We start from the raw sequence: 16,253 nt of genomic DNA, 5'->3' as shown, positions 1-16,253 counted from the left end.
TTGAGCGCCGCCTTCAGCCCAGGGCGGGGTCCTGGAGACCCAGGATTGAGTCCCACGTCAGGCTCCCTGCATGGAGCCTGCTTCTCCCTCTGCCTGTGTCTCTGCTTTTCTCTCTCTGTGTGTCTCTCATGAATAAATAAATAAAATCTTTAAAAAAATAAAGTCTTGGTTCCATGCCCAATATGGGGCTTGAACTCACAACCTTGAGATTAAGAGTCACATGTTCTTCTAAGCCAGCCAGGGGCCCCCATTGTAAGTCTTTTTTATTTTTATTTATTTTTTAAAAGATTTTATTTATTTGTTCATGAGACACACAGAGAGAGGCAAAGTCATAGGCAGAGAGAGAAGCAGGCTTCCCGTGGTGGAGCCGAAGGCAGATGCTCAACCACTGAGCCACCCAGGTGCCCCAGTAGGTCTATTTTAAACTTATTTTTTTAAGGGGCACCTGGCTGATTCAGTAGAGCATGTGGCTGTTGATCTTGGGGTTGTGAGGTTGTTTTTATTTTATTTTTTAAAGATTTCATTTATTTATTCATGAGAGACCTAGGGAGAGACAGAGACATAGGCAGAGGGTGAAGCAGGCTCCCTGCCGGGAGCTCGATGCGGGATCGATCCCAGGACCCCAGGATCACACCCTGAGCTGAAGGCAGACGCTCAACGGCAGAGCCCCCCAGGAGTCTCTGGGTTGTGAGTTTGAGGTCTGTGTTGGGTGTAGAGATTACTTAAAAATAGAATCTTAAAAAATAATTGGGGCGTCTGGGTGACTCAGTGGGTTAAGTGACTGCCTTCCTCTAGGGTCATGATCCCAGAGTCCTGGGATCGAGTCCCACATCGGGCTCCCTGCTCAAAGGGGAGTCTGCTTCTCCCTCTGCCTGTGTCTCTGCCTCTCTCTCTCTCTCTGTCATGAATAAATAAATAAAATCTTTAAAAAAAAAAAAAAGAAAGAAAGAAAGATCCATTGGCTACCAGCTGGAGAACTTACTGGGATGAAAAGACCCTGCCAGGAGTTCCGGCGAGAGGGGAGGTGGCCGAGTGGCCGTGGCGCCGTCATTCCCTGGGTGGGGAATGCAGCGGGAAGGGAGCTGTCAGGGAAGGTGGGCCGTCAGGGTGGGGGTACGGAGAGTTGTAGGTGCCCCTGGCACAGATGTGGGGTGCTGGAGAGGCTCCTGGGTGAGGCAGGAGGGTTTCAGGAGCGTCAGCTCAGAAGAGGCACTGTAGTGTGTGAGCAAACCTGGGAGAACAAAGTTCCTACCCTGACACAGATGCCTTGAGCCCCGAGGGAGCCACTGTGCCTGCTCCTGGGAGTGAAGTCAGAGGTCGCATCACCAAGGCCCCCCTGCTCCCCGACTCAGTGGGTCAGGGACAGTTTAGGAGAGAGGCAGTGGAGAAGGAGGAGAAGCGGAGGAAGGGACAGGAGGGCCGCTGACACCTGCAGGCCTGGCTCTGCACCACCTCCCTCGGCCCCCCGGGCTGCAGGGCCTGGCAACTCCAGGGTCAGGGATGAGACCACACAGGTCAGCTTCCTCCTCTGCAAGATGAGGGCACTGGGCCAGCTCTCTGGTCCGTGCTACGTGGAACTGGGTGTCACTGACCTTCCTGCCTCCCCCATCAGATTTTCTCCCCATCTCTTCCTTCAGGCAAGAGCTCCCGGGGCCAGAGTTGCTGAAGTGTGGCGTGGGGGTCAGGGCGGAGATTGCTCTGTCTTCTTGACCCACTTCTTTCTGTGAGGAGGTTGTCAGGCCTACTTGGTGATTTCTCCTCCCCCACGTGGGTTCCTTTGGGGGCTGGGGGACCCTCAATGTCCTTCTGTTCCAACACAGGAAGTAGGGAGCGTAGAGAGTCCCGGGGAACATGGATGGGGTCTGAGTCCTGGCCCTCTGTGAGTTCCCCCCTCTCACACCCCCGACACCCCACCCCCTCCTCCAAAACTGGCCCTGCCTGGCCTTCTGGGAGAGTGCCGGCCCCTGGCCCAGCCTCCCAGCCAGGTCCCTGCAGGCCAGGGGGCGTCTTTAAGCCAAACACTGGGCTCTGGGGGCTCCCTGCCTCCTCGCAGAGCTCCTGGGCTCAACTTAGGCCCCGAGTAGCCCGGCTCTGGGGTGTCGTTCAGGGCCCCCGTCCCGGTACACAGGATGGGGGGACAGCTGGGACAGCTGACTGGGCGCCGCTCCATTCTGGAGCCAACGACAGGCAAGAGGCCGGTTCGTCCACACTGTGGGCTCGGGTGGGGTCAGGGGGGTGGAGAGCCCTGAAGGCCGCACCAGTTTGTCCACTGCAGCCCTGTCTCTCGCCCTCTGTGACTCTCCTTCCTGGGACCGGCCCCCCGGTGGGGGAGGGGGGAAAGCTGGGCCTCTTCTTTCCTCTGCCCCTTCATCCTACAAGGGTCCCCTCTCCTGCCTCACCGGGCTCACAGCAGTCACACGTCTGCTCAGTCTCGGCTGGCGCTTCCAGGACCCCAGCCCGACCCACAGGGTCAGCAGAGGGGCCTCTTACTTGTTTCCAGAAGGGTGGCATGGGGCTTTTCTCAAAGAGCCCCCTGGCCTGAGCACTTTCACCCCACCTCTGTACCCTGGGGCCTTCAGGAACCTTCCAGTCCCAGCTGCCCGAGAGCCCTGATGTTTAGGGGGTTCTGCTACCCCTTAGCCAGCCACCGAGCCAGCTCATTTAGGCATTCAACACTTAAGAAGCGGGGTGCCGTCTTTGAGCCTGTGAACGTAGGAATGAGCGAGGCAGGTTATCTGCCCACAGGGGCCCAGATGTGGGGGTTCAGAGGCTGAAAACTGAGGCAGGGTCTGGGTGCCACTCCGCACCCTGCCTGCCCCCGCCAACGTGGGCCCGCAGTTCTTTGTAAGCAAGTTCAAGGAAACTGGGATGCCCTCTGGGGTGAAGATGGGGTTTAGTGCCCAGAGTGAGGCATGAAGGGGGGCAGGATGGCCTGGGGGTGAGGACACGGCCTCCACAGAGCCATGGTGGCTGTGAGACCTCTGGCCCTGTCCCTCCCCCTGTTAATGTGCACCCGCCTCACCCTGCCCCGTCCACACAGGCTGGTTGGCTTCTAGGGGACAGTGCCCTCCAGCTGGTCCCTGCCTGCCCCTGACACACAAGGGAAGTCCAGGCCTCAGCGCCTCCATCATGGTGGCTCTGACCTTGCACACTTGGGAGCCACAGACTGGGACAGACACATGTGCCTCAGGAGGAAGGTGACTCCCCTCCCCCAGGGCTTCCATGCAAGTCTTCACCTCATGCTGTTCAGGGCACGCCCCCCCCCCCCCATGGGTGGCCTCACTAAGCCCTGGCCCCTACCCCAGGATCCTCCCCTTTCTTGTCACCTGTGTTTTCCTCCTCATCCCACAAGACTGTGTCAGCAGGACCTGGGGCCACTCTGACACCCCATTGTTAATGCAGGCCTCCCAGCCACGTCCCCACCCCCGACAGGCCCAGGCCTGCCCCATGGGGCCAGCCCACTGCCCCCTGCCAGGAGTCCAAGTACACCTGTTTACCTTTGGGCCTCAGCCCAGGATGGAAGTACACCTGACTCCTGCTCACCTCTCCCCTAGTGCTCATGCTCTTCCTTCTGCAAGTGTGGGTCCCCGAGTGGGGGTGGGGTGCAGAGCCAGTCCTGGCCTCAACTCTGCAGGAGGCCTGGCCTGTTTGCTCCAGGACTGCAGAAGAGTGGGGCTCGGGGAATCCCGAGGTTCTCCGGACACTGAGAGTCACTGGAGTGTGCATGGGGGGTGGCCTATCCATGGAACAGGATGTACTGAGGCAGGGACAGCAGGGCTCCCAAGGTCTGAGCTCCTCCTGTCCATCCCCTCATCACGCTCCTGGCTGGGAGGACGCTTGGGGGAAGGAGGGCAGACAAGGTGCGTATCTGGAGACAGAAGGCTGGCTCCTTGCTTTGGGAAGACGCCATCCCCACACTCAAGCATGAAGTGTTCGGGGGGGCTTCTCACCTCAAAGGTGGGGATCAGAGGAGATGAGGAGCCTCCTGGGAGAGCTTGGGTCATGGATCCAAAGCCACACAGCTCAAAAGAGATAGGATAGCTCAGTGCAACGTGGGAGCCTGGGGGTGGGGCAATCTGCCAAATCTGAATGGGGTCTGCAGTCAGAGGGATCACCCACCTGCATTAGGTTCCCAGTTTCCTGGCTGTGGGGTTGGTGCTAGGCTTAGAGGGGAGTGTCCTTGTTCTAAGGAAATACAGGCTAAAGTATTTAGTGTTAGAACATCAGATCTGCAACTTACTGGCAAATGGTGTGAAATCTATTTAGATTGGGATTACACTGAATTTATAAATAAATGTGAGGTAAATAAACACCTTTGTTAAAAACCCACACAGCTGAGGGTCAGAGCAGAGATGGATCTGAGGGATAAGCTGGAGGTGCATGCTTTCTCCACACTCCCGGATGCGGATGCTGTCCGCTGAGTGTGCGTGTGCGTGTGTGTGTGTGTGCGTGTGTGTGAAGCCCCACGGCAGGTCCCTTCAGAGCAGGCCTCTGAGTTAGGCTACACAGTGGATGCATTCGGGGACCCTCAAACATGCTAATGCCTGGGCCCCACCCCACCTGTCAGCCCAGGGTGTACCCCTCTGTCCAGGGCTGGAGCCTGACCCTGGGGGTCACTGGAGAAGACTGGAGGCCCCTTGTTCCCCTCTCCTGGAGACTGTGGAGAGCAAGGCTGGTGGGGGGAGGAGTCACGTGGGGGGTGAAGGGAGACTCTGGAGGGCAGATCTCCTGGGCCTGGGCCTGCGGTGGGGAGGGTGGGCTGGCTTCAGGGCTCAGCAAGGCCCCATCCCCGCTGGCCCTGCAGTGTGTGCGCCCTCCTGAAATATTTGGAATAATTAGCAAGTGAAAGCAGCAAGTTAGCCCTGGGAATGCCAGGCTGGCCCCGAGCCAGGCTTGAGAGAAGGGAAAGAAAGGGGCTTCTGGAGAAAGGGGTCCGTGGAGGCTGGGCAGGATTGTGCGAGACAGTGCCCATTTGTGCCCCGCGTGTGGGAGGGGGCCGGGTGGAGAGGTGGGCTCCACACAAAGCTGGGCTGAGGGGACGGAGAGGTGCCACACACATTTCCTGTGCCTCAGTTTCCCTATCAGGACTCGGGTCGGCTGTTCTGTCACGGAGTGCACTTGCTGGTGTGAGCAAGTCGGGGAGCAGGGGCTGGGCACCTGGGCTTCCCTGGTGGCCTTCCTCCTCCTCCTCCTCCTCAAGCCTGCCCTGGGCCTGAGAGGGAAGGCGCCAGGCGGGGCGAGCACGCGCCAGGCTGGGGCCCTCTGGCCTCACACCCTGTCCCTCCAGGAGAGGACGGAGGGAGGGTGGTGCTGGAGACAGGCCCAGGCCGGGCCCGCAGACTCCGGCAGGCGAGCCCGGGCAGGCCCTGGCGGTCAGGGACACGTGAGCTGAGCCCTGGGCCCGCTCGGCCCCTGCGAATCCCCGGGGCCAGGGAGGGGGCTGTGCCTCCTCGGTCGCCCACTTCCTAGGGCTGCAGCTCTCCCCACTGTGCAGACAGAGGTGCTGAGGCTCGGGCTGGAGGGGACCCCTGGGGGCCGCCTCTCAGCCCCTTTCTCCCTGGGGACACAGAGGTCATGGGGAGTTCGTCAGTGGGCCCCCTTGAGGCCCTCAGGGCCTCCACATCTTCCTCCCAGACATTCCGCCTCTGCCAGCGAAGAGAAAGACCCCCACCCCCTCCAAAACTGGCCCTTGCCTTTTCCTAAAGTTGCAAGCAGGTCCATTTTCAGATTTTTAAAAATTTTATTTTTAAAAAATTTTTTTATTGTAAATAACTTTCCATGAAAAAGGTTAAATTGCCCCATAGGGCAGGAGGGTGGATGCGGGACGCAGATGTGGAGGGGCTCCGGGTAGAGCGAGACACTCCCCCTCAGCGTGTGCAGGCAGGGATGCGGCCATCCTGGCCTTCCTGTTCCCAGAGGTTCTAGCAAGCTCTGCCCCCCTCCCTGTTAAGCCTCAGCTATGCTACACTCACTACATTAGTCTGTCCTCCTCCCCGCTGCCCCTGACCCCCAGCCCCCCAGCCCCCCAGCTCCCCGCTGTGCTCTGCCTCAAGTCAAAGATTAGGGATTTGCACTCCCTGCCCCACCTCCAGGGAGGGGGCCAGGAGAAGACCCCCAAGGCCTCGGAAAATCGCCTTGCCCACCAGGCTCCCCGACCTCATTCTGTCTCTGCCCTCGGCCCCCTCCCACCAGCCCCACCCTCCTCCCCTTCCCCAGCCCCAGGGAGGCTTTGCCGGGAGAGGCCTCCCGGGGGTTAATTTGCTGTCACCTAATTAGCTTTTGTTGTACCTGGGAACTTTCTCTGAAAGAGACCTGGGGAGGACAGTGGGAGAGGGAGAGGCATGGAAGCCGGGGTGCCCTGGGGCGGGCCCCCCAGGTGCAGCTCCCACAGTGCAGGGCCCGAGCCCGACCCTGGGCAGGCGACAGGAGGATCAATGAAACACTGTGTGTAGGGGGTGGGGGTGGGGGTGGGGGCCCCGTTCTCAGCCTCCTGGGCCGGAATCTGAGGGGCCGTGGGGGGCCTCGTGGGGCGCGCCTCCGGAGACCCGGCCCGGCCCCTGCCTGGGCCGTTGCACCAGGGTGGGGGGAGCAGTCTGGGCCCCGACGGGCACGGTCCGGAGGTGGCGCGGGGCCGCCTCTTACAAGAAGGCGCCCACACTGGCCCAGTCCTGCAGGTCGGCGGCCAGGGTGGCGTCCCCGGCCTCGAAGAGGGGCTCCGGCGGCAGGCAGCCGCTGCCGCCCTCGTCCCAGGGATGCTGCAGGAAGGACGTGGCCAGGAAGGTCTCCTCGAAGTCCAGGCTGTCGGCCGCCTGCTCCCCCGCGGGCCCCCAGGTGGCGGGGCAGTCGATGTGGCGGCCGTGGACGGTCAGGTCTGCGTCCCCGGGCGCCGCGGGGCTCAGCGGCGGGCTCAGCTCCAGGCCCTCGAGCGCGCCCAGCTCCCCGCCCAGCGCGCCGGCCTCGAAGATGGCCTCCCAGTCAAAGTTGCCCTTGAGGGGCTCCAGCTCGCCCTGCTCCTCCTGGGTCAGCAGCAGCGTGCTGGGGGCCCGCGCGACCTTGGCCACGCGCTTGGGCAGCGGCTGCTTGCGCTTGTGGCCGAGCCTGCCCTCGCCCGCGCCCCAGGCCGCCTCCCCGGTGGCCTCCTCGAACTCGCGCAGCAGCTGCTGGGCGTCGGGGTTCACGGTCAGCGGCCCGGCCCAGGGGGCGGCGCGGGGCTCCTGCGGGGACGCCTGGCGGGCGAAGGCCGGGTGGATGTGCACCGGGGGCAGCCGCCGCTTCTTGAAGGCCCCGCTCAGCAGCCGCTCGGCGTACTGGGGGTCGATGCGCCAGAAGCCGCCCTTGCCCGGCTCGTCCTTCTCCCGCGGCACTTTGATGAAGCACTTGTTCAGGGACAGGTTGTGGCGGATCGAGTTCTGGGCACGGGGGAGAGGGAGAGAGAGGTGGGCCGGTGAGTGGGCAGGGCCGGCCCTGGGGGGCCGCTGGCGCTCCTGGCCGCACGGGAAGGAGGGACGGCCGCCCCGCTCGCTCGGCCCAGCGGCTCCGGGACACCAGCCACACCAGCCACACCAGCCACCGGCGCGGGCGCGGGGAGCCAGGAGTGCTGTCGGGGGCTTTTGTTCCCTGTTGCCGGGATATGGGCCTGCTCAGTCATCCGAGCCCTGAGCCGCAGGGTGGCTCTCAGTGCCGCCCCGTCCCGCCCTCCCTCCCTTCCCTTACCCCACCGCTCGCGGCCTCTGGCCAAAGGCCTCAGCTCCCCCAGGGCCTGGCCAGCCATCTCCCCGGGCCTGGGCCTGGCCGGCCCTCTCTGTTTGTGAAGTGAGTGGGTGGGTTAGGGGGGGCGCCGCTGGGCTAGCCAGGGTGTGAGGGTAGGGATGAAGTGGGGGGGGTCTGATGACTTTCCTTGTTTGTTGAGTGGGCTGCTGGCCTGCCTCCCCCCCTCACCGCCCCCGCCCGAGCCTCCTCCTCCCACCCAGACTATGAGGCCTCAGTTGATAATTACCCAGCCTAGAGCACAGCACTCATTTCTGAGGCCCACTTCCTGCAGCCTGAGCTTCACAGGTAGGGTGTGTGTGTGGGGGGGGTCTCTGCATTCTCATTGAGGGTACAAATGGCACTTGCCCCAGAGTCAAGGCCCAAGCAAATGTGGAATAGTTGGGGACTGTGGTTCTGCAGCCCGCTTCCTGGGGGTGCCCCAGGGAAAAGTCTGGACGTTCTGGGGCCTCTGTCCCTAGGTAGTCCCTGATCCTGATGGTGGAGGACTCCTGTCTGCCTGGCCGCAAGTCACCATCCTGCCCTGTTCATTCCTAGGTGCACAGTCTTGTTCGAACCATGCTGGGGGACAGGGCTCTAGGGCCCAGAAGGCAGGGTGGTGGGCAAGTGGTGGCCCCTGGCAGGGCTGGGATGTTTACACGGAGGCTTGGGCCCCTTGGCTGCTCTGTGCCGGTTCCGGAGACTTGGAACACGAAGCTAGTGCGGCAGGGAAAGCCCCTGTGGAAAGCACCTGGCGCAGGTAATTGTCCCCCCAGGGAGGCTGACTGAGAGGAGGGGGAGGACAGGAGGCAGGAAACTGGGGAGGAGTTGGGGTGAGGGGCTGGGGCAACAGCTGTACTTTAGGAAGGCATAGCCCCACTATGGGGACACAGCTGGCCTTCACACCCCACTGCCCTCCCCTGCCCCCAACGTCCACCAGCCAACTGCACCCAGACAGGATGCAGAGCCTGGCAAGGGCGATGCTCCAGCATCCGACTCGGAGTCAGGCCTTGACAAAGTGTCCTTTGGCCAGGGGGTGTCTAGGAATTCTAGGACTTGGGACAAAAATGTGTCCCCTGGTCCATCATCCTCTCTTAGGAGCCCATGTCCACACACAGTCTGGCCCTGGTCTTTGGGCTGGGTCTACTGGATGAGTGACAGGTGGTTTCCCCATGAATTTCGGGATCTGCACCCTTTCTAAAGCCCTCTAAACATCCTTCCCTCCTCCTCCTCTGGAGTCACAGGAGGGGCAGTTGCAAGCACTAGGCTCCCTGGAGGTCCTTCCTCGACGGCCTTCCTCCCTTGGGGCCCTGGCTGCACCGAGCCTAAGAGCCTACGAGGCACGCGGACCTGGGACCCGAGTCCAGTCCGCCTTGGCGTGGGGAAGGGGGAGGGGAGCGGGTTGGGAGCGGCCGCCACCCGCGCCTCCCCTACCTGCCAGGTGGGATCCGCGTGGCGGAAGTAGCAGAAGTTGTCCGTGATCCACTTGTAGATGGCCGACAGGGTGATCTTGGTGGCCTTGCTGGCCTGCATGGCCATGCAGATGAGCGTGGCGTAAGAGTAGGGCGGCTTCACATTCGGGTTGGTGGCGTAGTCCACGTCGTCGGGGGGCGGGGCCTGCAGCCCCGGGGGCGCGCTCCGCGACGTGCACGACGACGTGGGCTTACCGGGAGTGTGCGGCTGCCCCAGGCAGGCGGGGTCCGCCGCCAGGGGGGACCCCGGCGCGGCCGAGCCTGGCACCTGGTGGTAGCTGTGGGGGTCGGTGCCCCCCGGCGGCAGGGCGGGGGCCTTGGCGTTCAGAATGGAGAACTCCTGCAGCCACTGCAGGCTGGTCAGGCTGTCATCCAGGGCGTCGGGCTCCTCCAGGCCGCCCTCGGGCCCGGCCTCCTCCGCCGCGCCGGCACCCGAGAGGCGCAGCCAGCTCTCCGCCATGTCTGCGGGGACTCCCCGAGGGGGCGGTCAACATCCACGGGCTGAGCCGGAGGTGGCCCGCCGCGCTCGCTCTCCGGCCCGCTGGCTCCCGCGGCTCCAGTTACAGCGCCTCCCCGACGCGCGCTTCCATCCCGCGACCCGGGGGTCGCCTCCTCCTCCGGATACGAATGCGGTGCCTGCTGGGGACCACAGCGGGAGCTGAGCACCTTCCCCCACCCCCGGGGGCAGCGCGTGCGAGCGACGGTGGGGGGCTCTTCTAACACCGTCCCCGCTGCTGGGGGGATCTTTTCTGGCCGAGGTCTGGGTAACAGAAGCAGTGCCCGCTCCCGTCTCTCTTTGCCTCTCGGAGGTTTTCGAGAAGACTTTATTAGCCAAATGAGGGAAGAAGGTAGGGGCATCCGAGGCTCCCACCTTCTCCCCAAGAGCGAGAATTCAACACTCCCCCCACCCCGACCCCGGACAAGTGAATACGGGGCGAGGGAGCCCAGGGGGGCAGTATCACGGGGCGGGAGACGGGGAGGTTGTCTGATCTTTGGAAAGAGATATCAGGATGGGGGATAACGGGGAAGGAAGGGAACAGGATAGGAGTTATGGGGGGACGAGAAGTAAGTGTCCCCCAAACTCAGATGTCACTCCTGGATCCACCACTTCCGTCGAGGACGGATGGGAGAGCGGGCTGGTAGGACACCCTCCCTTCCCGCCGCTCGCAGCCGGCTCAGTCCCTTACCTGGCTCAGAGCGCAGCCCGGGCCAAAGGAAGGTTCTGGAAGAAGTTCCTCCCACCCCCCGCGGCTCTCTGTCCCCAGCTCGAGGGCCCCGCCAGCGCCCCTTGTCGCCCCCCCGCCCGACGGCGCCTCTCTGAGCGCCCGTGGCCCCGGGACCGGCATTAAGTAGCCGCTGCAAGGGCTTCTTCTGCTGCCTTGGCGACGCTCCGCCCCCATAAACAGCTTCCGCTGCTGCTATTGGTCAGCACGTTTCCAAGGAGACCGCGGGCTCTGGCCACTCTCTCCGGCGGCAACTCTCCTGGAACTCCCTCCTTCTGCCGCCCGCTCCCGCGCCACCCAGCCCCCTACCCGCCACCGCGTCCCGGTCCGCGCATTCCCGCCCAAGGCCCGCGCAGGGCTCGGGGAAGCGCGCGGCTCCCGCCCGACGCCCCGCCCGACGCCCTCCCGCCTCGCTCCCTGCCGGTCCCGGCTGCGCCCGGGCGTCTGCGGCTCCGCCGACCGAGGCTGGGAGCGGGCGCGGGCTCCGGGGGCCTGGGGTTTCCTTTCGGATCTGGGCTCACGTTCTGTGCCCCGCCCCACCCTCCCGACCCTGAGCGTGGCGTCGGCGCCCGCAGGCGGGTCCGCCTCTTCGGGGCTGCCGGCCGCTGGGGTCCGCAGCGGGGGCTGCCCCGGTCCCACACGCCCCGAGGTTTCCCGGTAAGCGGCTCCCTCCCCACCCCTGTACTCAGCAAGGTTCCCGGAAGCTGACTTTCCAGAGGCTTCTGCGGAAGGGCCCTCCTCCCTCCTTTTCAGATAGCTCAGGAAACCGAGCGGGTGAGTGAAACTCAGAGAAGCTACGGACTTGCCGAATTCTCGGGAATTCTCCTAGCAGGGTCATTTGTCCGGTTAGTGTCCCCAACTTTTAAGTGGCAGGGACTAGGGGTAGGAGGGACACCAGGGCTTCCTCGTCCCTTCCCCTGGCCTCCCTCCTGCCGCCAGCTTTTCTGCTCTTCAATTATTGAGGAGCTGCGGTGATGGAAGTTCTCCGGTTTAAGGGTGAGGGTGGGGTGAGGGCTCCAGGCCTCTGCCCAGGAGCAGGGGGGCAGGCTGGGAAGCCGGGGCCCATGGAGTGGGACTTCAACTCCCACTTCCCACCCCGGACCACGTCCTTCTCTACCTCTTGCCCTCTCCCACTCCTCCACTTCTAGATTCTCTCTCTCTCTTTTTTTTTTTTTAGATTCTCTTGAGTAAAAATACTTTAGCGCTGGACAAAGTCGGCCAGAAACTTTTACAAATAAGCCAAGAGTACAATTAACAGCTCTCCTTCCCTTGTAAACAGTTTTATTCGTTTTTAAGAATCATGCAGCAATCCATAAATATTGCATCCTTGATGTCCTCACTGTAGTGTGCCCATGAGTGTACTCCAGGGAGTGAGAGGGGTACCCAGATGGCACAAACAGTACACACACACACACACACACCAGCACACACCAGGTGTGCAGGTCCTAAAGCGAAGTGATCAACCAGCATGCCGAGATCAGGCGGGCGGGACACTAGCTCTCCCCAGGTGAGACGGCTCAAAGTGTGTGGGTCTGTGCCCAGGAGATGCCCCGGTGTGGGCATAAACTGCTGGATGAAGTGGGTGAGGAAGGGCAAAAGGAAAAAGGCTCTGTAAGGCCAGGATCACCACACCACCTCGAGGCCATAGCAGTGCTCAGACCCAAGATGGGAGTTGGCAGGAAGAGCCTCGGGCCTCCAGGTAGTCTGTGCTCTCTGGTGAAGAGCCAAGCCCGTCCCATTCTCTCTGGGTCACTATCGTCTAACATGATGGTCTCTAGACGATGGACTGGGGCAGTAGGGTTGGCAACTGCCCTGTTCCCTGGTCAGGCTAAAGACCGGCTCCTTTGGATGGGATATTTCTGCTTGCCTACGAGCCAAATGTGAACAAAGGGGGGGGGGGTGGAGAGAGAGAGAGAGAGAGATGGGAGGATGGGTCTGAGAAGCAGGAGTGAAAGGGCCATTTCTAACCCAAGCATGTCTTGGTTACGGAACCAAGGCCTTTCAGAATCTTTCTGAGCCTCCTGCTGGAGGGAGGACCCAGCATGTGCTGTGAGGAAGGACTCGGGTCCTCCTCAGAAGAGGGTGATAATGGTTTCCTCTCAGGGTTCCTGGCCACTGTGGCTACTGTTTACCCTGCATCTCCTTCATCTCAGGTGACAGCACACTGTGAATGTGACCTACCAGGAGAGTAGGGGAGGCTGTGTGCTGCCCCCCCGGGCTAAGGGAAGCTCCCCATTCCCTGGCGCTTAAACTTCAAGGAAATCAGGAAGTGGGGTTATTGCTCCGACCGCAAACATGAAAGGGTCTGGAAGAAAGCTGGGGGAAAGAAGGGACAAGGAGTCGGGCCTGAAGCAGCAGAGTCCACGGCAGGACTCAAGACAGAAGCCTAGATTCAGGCTTGGTTCATGTCACATCTGTCAGGACAATGGGCCTTCCCCCAACCAGGGCAGGACCTGAGCCATAATCACTGGGCCTGGCAAGGGTCACCACCGCCTGACAGTGCAAAGAAGCCACACGGAAGGTGCAAAAGATTCCCTGGGCACCGGGCTCTCTTTGGGGTTTTGGAAGTGGCCCTGAAAAACTCAGGGTAACAATTCTGAATACGAAGACAGGCCATCATGATGGACTGGGCCTAAGGCTCTACTGCATCTCAGCCTTACAAATGGCTGTATCCAACTTTGCTTCCCTATCTCATGTTCCCCCCAAAGACCACCTTTTCCCAAAGCCAGTAGACAACACATCTGTCCAAGAACTATGTGGAACCCACTGGCCACACCAGTGTTGAGAGCAGAGGAGTAACTCCCAACAGCTTGCAGGCTGGCCTTGCTGTTTCAGACTTTTGTCTACAGGCCCTACACTGGGCTGATGAGGGCTGGGGGGGCACATGATTTGAATGATACTTCTGAATCTCTAAAGAGCCTAATGAAGGAGTACCCCCCACCCCCACCCCAGCCCCAAGGCTTAGCAGATCTGAAAGGCAGGGGAGGACAACACATGGGGCGGGGAGACTCTCAGATCACCGCTGGCCCCAGCTCGGCGGGCTCTGGGAGCCTCCTGGGCACCAATTTGAGAATCACTGTTCCACCCCTCCCTCAGCCTATTTCTCAACTATGAACAAAAAGGGGTGGAGACAGGGACAACGGATATAAGAATACTACCTGACAGGGCGCAGTGGTGAAATGTGAGAATATAGGACAGCTAACACAGTGCCTGGCACACAGAGGTGGCCAAAGATGTGTTTTTTGAAAAGTCACCTTAGGATGGAGTCCCAGGCCTTCATGAATGCACCTGATCATAACCCTCCTGGGGTGACCACATAACTGGGAGATTCTGGGATTCAAGGCCTCCTTCCTAAGCAGACATCACGTGAGGCACAGGAGACTAGCTCTGTGACCAGAAGCAAGAACTGTTTTTTTCACCCAACCTTTTGGTTGCCACCATTCCTTATCCTTGAGAAGGAGCTCCTCCTAATGCTTTCTGAGGGAAACTTGACAAAATGGCCTGCCTTTCTCACAGAAGCCATCCCCCAACCCCACCCCAAAGTGCTTATGATGTTCTAGAGACCAGATAAAATGCCGGATGGGGTTTGTAATGAAGCTGCCAAAACTCCAGGCCTTCTTGGAATGCCTCCTAGGGAGGAAAAGATGCACGAAAACCAACCAGCCTGTGGACCTTGGCTCCACCTGAGGTGGATACATTCCAGAGTCTCTGCAAAGGGTCTCATGAGCTGTAGTTCATTGAGAGGCTCTGGCCCACAAGGAGAGAGGAGGCTTCTAGTTCCTTCTGGGAGGGGAAGGGTGATGGTTATGGAGGAGGCTGGGCTGGGAGCAGGAACAGGCTGACCTCCACGTCCAGCTCTTGTCTGGATGTAGTCTTCGTGGTCTTGCTGAGGACACCCAGGGGGCCAGCAGTCCCGTGAGGCCAGGATGGAATGTGGGGGCAAGAGGGAGCCCAGGTGCAGGGCTGGGGCTCTCAGACGGCCAAAGGACCCCACACACAGGGTCTGTCCTCAAGGTCCTCCAGGCTGCCAGATGATAAGCGCCGGTGCTGTGTGTTCCGACGACTGACAACGTTGTCATCAGCCTGCCAGCTCCCTGGATAAGAGAAAAGGAAGGGTATAGAAGCAGACCCCTGGCCAGGTCCAGATGGCATCTCCAGCAGGACAGCCCAGGAGTTCGGCACGGATGCTAGCAGGATGTGTGTTATCTGAAACTCCCATGTGTGTGTGAGCCACAGTGAGGGAGGGAGAACAGGGCGAGATGGGCGCCCGTGGGGCCAGGGGACTGCTGCTGTCCTGAGTACAGCCATGGCCCTTGTGGAGAGGGATATGCAAAGGTATCTAGTTGCCCTACAATCCACTCTTGTATCTTTCTTTGTTTTGAAGTTTGCCTGTATGTCATGGTGGAGGAGGACAAAGAAACCCAGTCTAGCTGAGGTTTTTGCCAGGGCAGGAAGCAGCAGAGGGGGGTGAGAAAAGTGTGTTAATTTGGGTCCAGTGTCAGTGTTTGCTGCGGGAGCGGGGGGGGGGGGGGGGGGGGGGGGGGGGGGGGAGGGGGCAGGAAGGGGCTGGTAGCCCAGCAGGGTGCCAGGGAGAGAAGGGCATGGGGGGGAGCTGGTGTGATGGCTGCAGCACCCCTCTTGCACACCTGCTGTTCTTCATCTCTCCTGCCCCGAGCAGCCTGCTGAGGTCACCAACTGCCCCAGGAGCCAGCGGCCCGAGAGCCCTGGGATCCCCCAGGCAGCATGCACTAAACTTCATGTCCTCCCACAAATCTGCTGCTGTTTCTGCAGGATGAGCACCAGCTGCAGGTGCTAGAAGCCCATCCTGGGCCCCCCTGCCCTAGGTGCTCTGTATTTAATCCATCACTGCCTCCCATTTGTCTGCCTGTGGTCAGAAAACCCAGGCTTCACTCCCGAGTCCTGACCAACTGGCTGCGTGCTCCTGGGTAGGCCCCCTCACTGGGAGCCTTGGTTCTCCCACCCATCCAGTGGGAGCATAGTGCTATCCTCACAGGACTGCTGTGAGGACAAAAGGAGGAGACAGCAGGCGCTGACTTGTCAGATGTGCTCAAAGACCAGCCCCCGTTCTTTGTTCAGGCCACCCTCATCTCTCCCCGGGGTCTCCCCTCAAGAGCCCTCCTGGGCCAGACTGGCTCATCCAATCCCTTCGTTTCAGTGCAGCGCAAAGCTCCCCGTGAGTCAGAGGCTCCGGGTGAAGACCTAACTCCATGGGGTCCACGACCCTCCCCGCATGGCCCGCCTTCACAGGCACCCCTCCCCCCCAGCCTGGTTTGGTGGACTTGCTTCGCAGGGGCCTCCCAGTCTATCCAGCTGCCACAGTGTGAGTGAACCAGGAACCCCTGGCCGCCTCCGGGGCAGGCCTGGCCCCTCAGGACTCATGCAGGGCAGACGCAGCAGACTGAGTGCACAGGGGGCCCGAGGCTCACCCTGCTTGTGTTTGAGGGGGTTGCTCTCAAACATCTGAGGTCAGCCTCACACTAGGGCCAGCCCAAGACCCTCCAGTGGTCCGAATGCTAGGATTAAGTAGGTATAAACTGCTTCTTCCCATAAGTGTCCTGGTGTGATAATCTGGCCTAAGGCTCTAATAGCGGTCTGTGGAGGTGCGCCCCTGGGGGAGACAGGTGAGCAAAGCAGAAAACTCGTAGGTATCTCTCACACCCAGATGGAATTTGGAGATCTCTCTCCCCTGGAGTCTGGGACATGGGTCAAAAGTGCTTTCTCCTCTAAGGGCGGCACTCCTGAGTGTGGCAGGATGAACAGAAGGCAAGACTGCCCTCTAGGTCAGGAACCC

The 16,253-nt window shown here is 61.1% G+C and overlaps 3 protein-coding genes across 7 annotated transcripts in view; 1 reads left to right on the top strand and 2 right to left on the bottom strand.

Moving 5' to 3' along the window:
• Positions 1-5,720: 5,720 nt before the first annotated feature.
• FOXJ1 (forkhead box J1) lies at positions 5,721-10,753 on the bottom strand. 2 transcript variants are annotated; one of them, XM_025468077.3, is made up of 3 exons: positions 10,406-10,753; positions 9,181-9,857; positions 5,721-7,409 (listed from the first exon to the last, which is right to left on the bottom strand). In XM_025468077.3, the coding sequence occupies exons 2-3, from the start codon at positions 9,676-9,678 to the stop codon at positions 6,639-6,641; spliced, it is 1,269 nt and encodes a 422-aa protein (XP_025323862.1). In that variant the 5' UTR covers positions 9,679-9,857; positions 10,406-10,753; the 3' UTR covers positions 5,721-6,638. The 2 variants fall into 2 exon arrangements, with proteins under 2 accessions (XP_025323862.1, XP_025323863.1); XM_025468078.3 differs by having other exon boundaries at positions 9,181-9,854.
• On the top strand, positions 10,342-11,610 carry LOC112673003 (potassium/sodium hyperpolarization-activated cyclic nucleotide-gated channel 2-like). The gene is made up of 3 exons (XM_049113757.1): positions 10,342-10,357; positions 10,569-11,098; positions 11,195-11,610. The coding sequence occupies exons 1-3, from the start codon at positions 10,342-10,344 to the stop codon at positions 11,414-11,416; spliced, it is 768 nt and encodes a 255-aa protein (XP_048969714.1). The 3' UTR covers positions 11,417-11,610.
• A 95-nt stretch (positions 11,611-11,705) lies between these two features.
• The window catches only part of RNF157 (ring finger protein 157), a 79,816-nt gene continuing 75,268 nt past the window's right edge, over positions 11,706-16,253 (bottom strand). For 2 of the 4 annotated variants that reach the window (XM_025468073.3, XM_035720727.2), the window contains one exon: positions 11,706-14,535. In XM_025468073.3, the coding sequence (XP_025323858.1) occupies positions 14,414-14,535 (122 nt within the window). In that variant the 3' untranslated portion in view covers positions 11,706-14,413. The remainder of the gene's footprint in view (positions 14,536-16,253) is intronic. The other 2 variants (XM_025468074.3, XM_025468076.3) reach the window with 1 other exon arrangement.

Source organism: Canis lupus, chromosome 9 (genome assembly GCF_003254725.2).
Source record: "Canis lupus dingo isolate Sandy chromosome 9, ASM325472v2, whole genome shotgun sequence".
In the NCBI taxonomy this organism is placed as follows: Eukaryota; Metazoa; Chordata; class Mammalia; order Carnivora; family Canidae; genus Canis; species Canis lupus.
The sequence above is the reverse complement of the archived record's forward strand: the minus strand, read 5'-3'. Positions and strand labels throughout refer to the sequence as shown.

Bases quoted from the DNA above. Each gene is read 5' to 3' on its own strand.
- FOXJ1 (XM_025468077.3), bottom strand. From the start codon at position 9,678: ATGGCGGAGAGCTGGCTGCGCCTCTCGGGTGCCGGCGCGGCGGAGGAG. The intron at 7,410-9,180 runs GTAGGGGAGGCG...CCCCGTGCCCAG, and splicing joins ACGCGGATCCCACCTGGCAG to AACTCGATCCGCCACAACCT.
- LOC112673003 (XM_049113757.1), top strand. The intron at 11,099-11,194 runs GTAAGCGGCTCC...CCTCCTTTTCAG, and splicing joins ACACGCCCCGAGGTTTCCCG to ATAGCTCAGGAAACCGAGCG.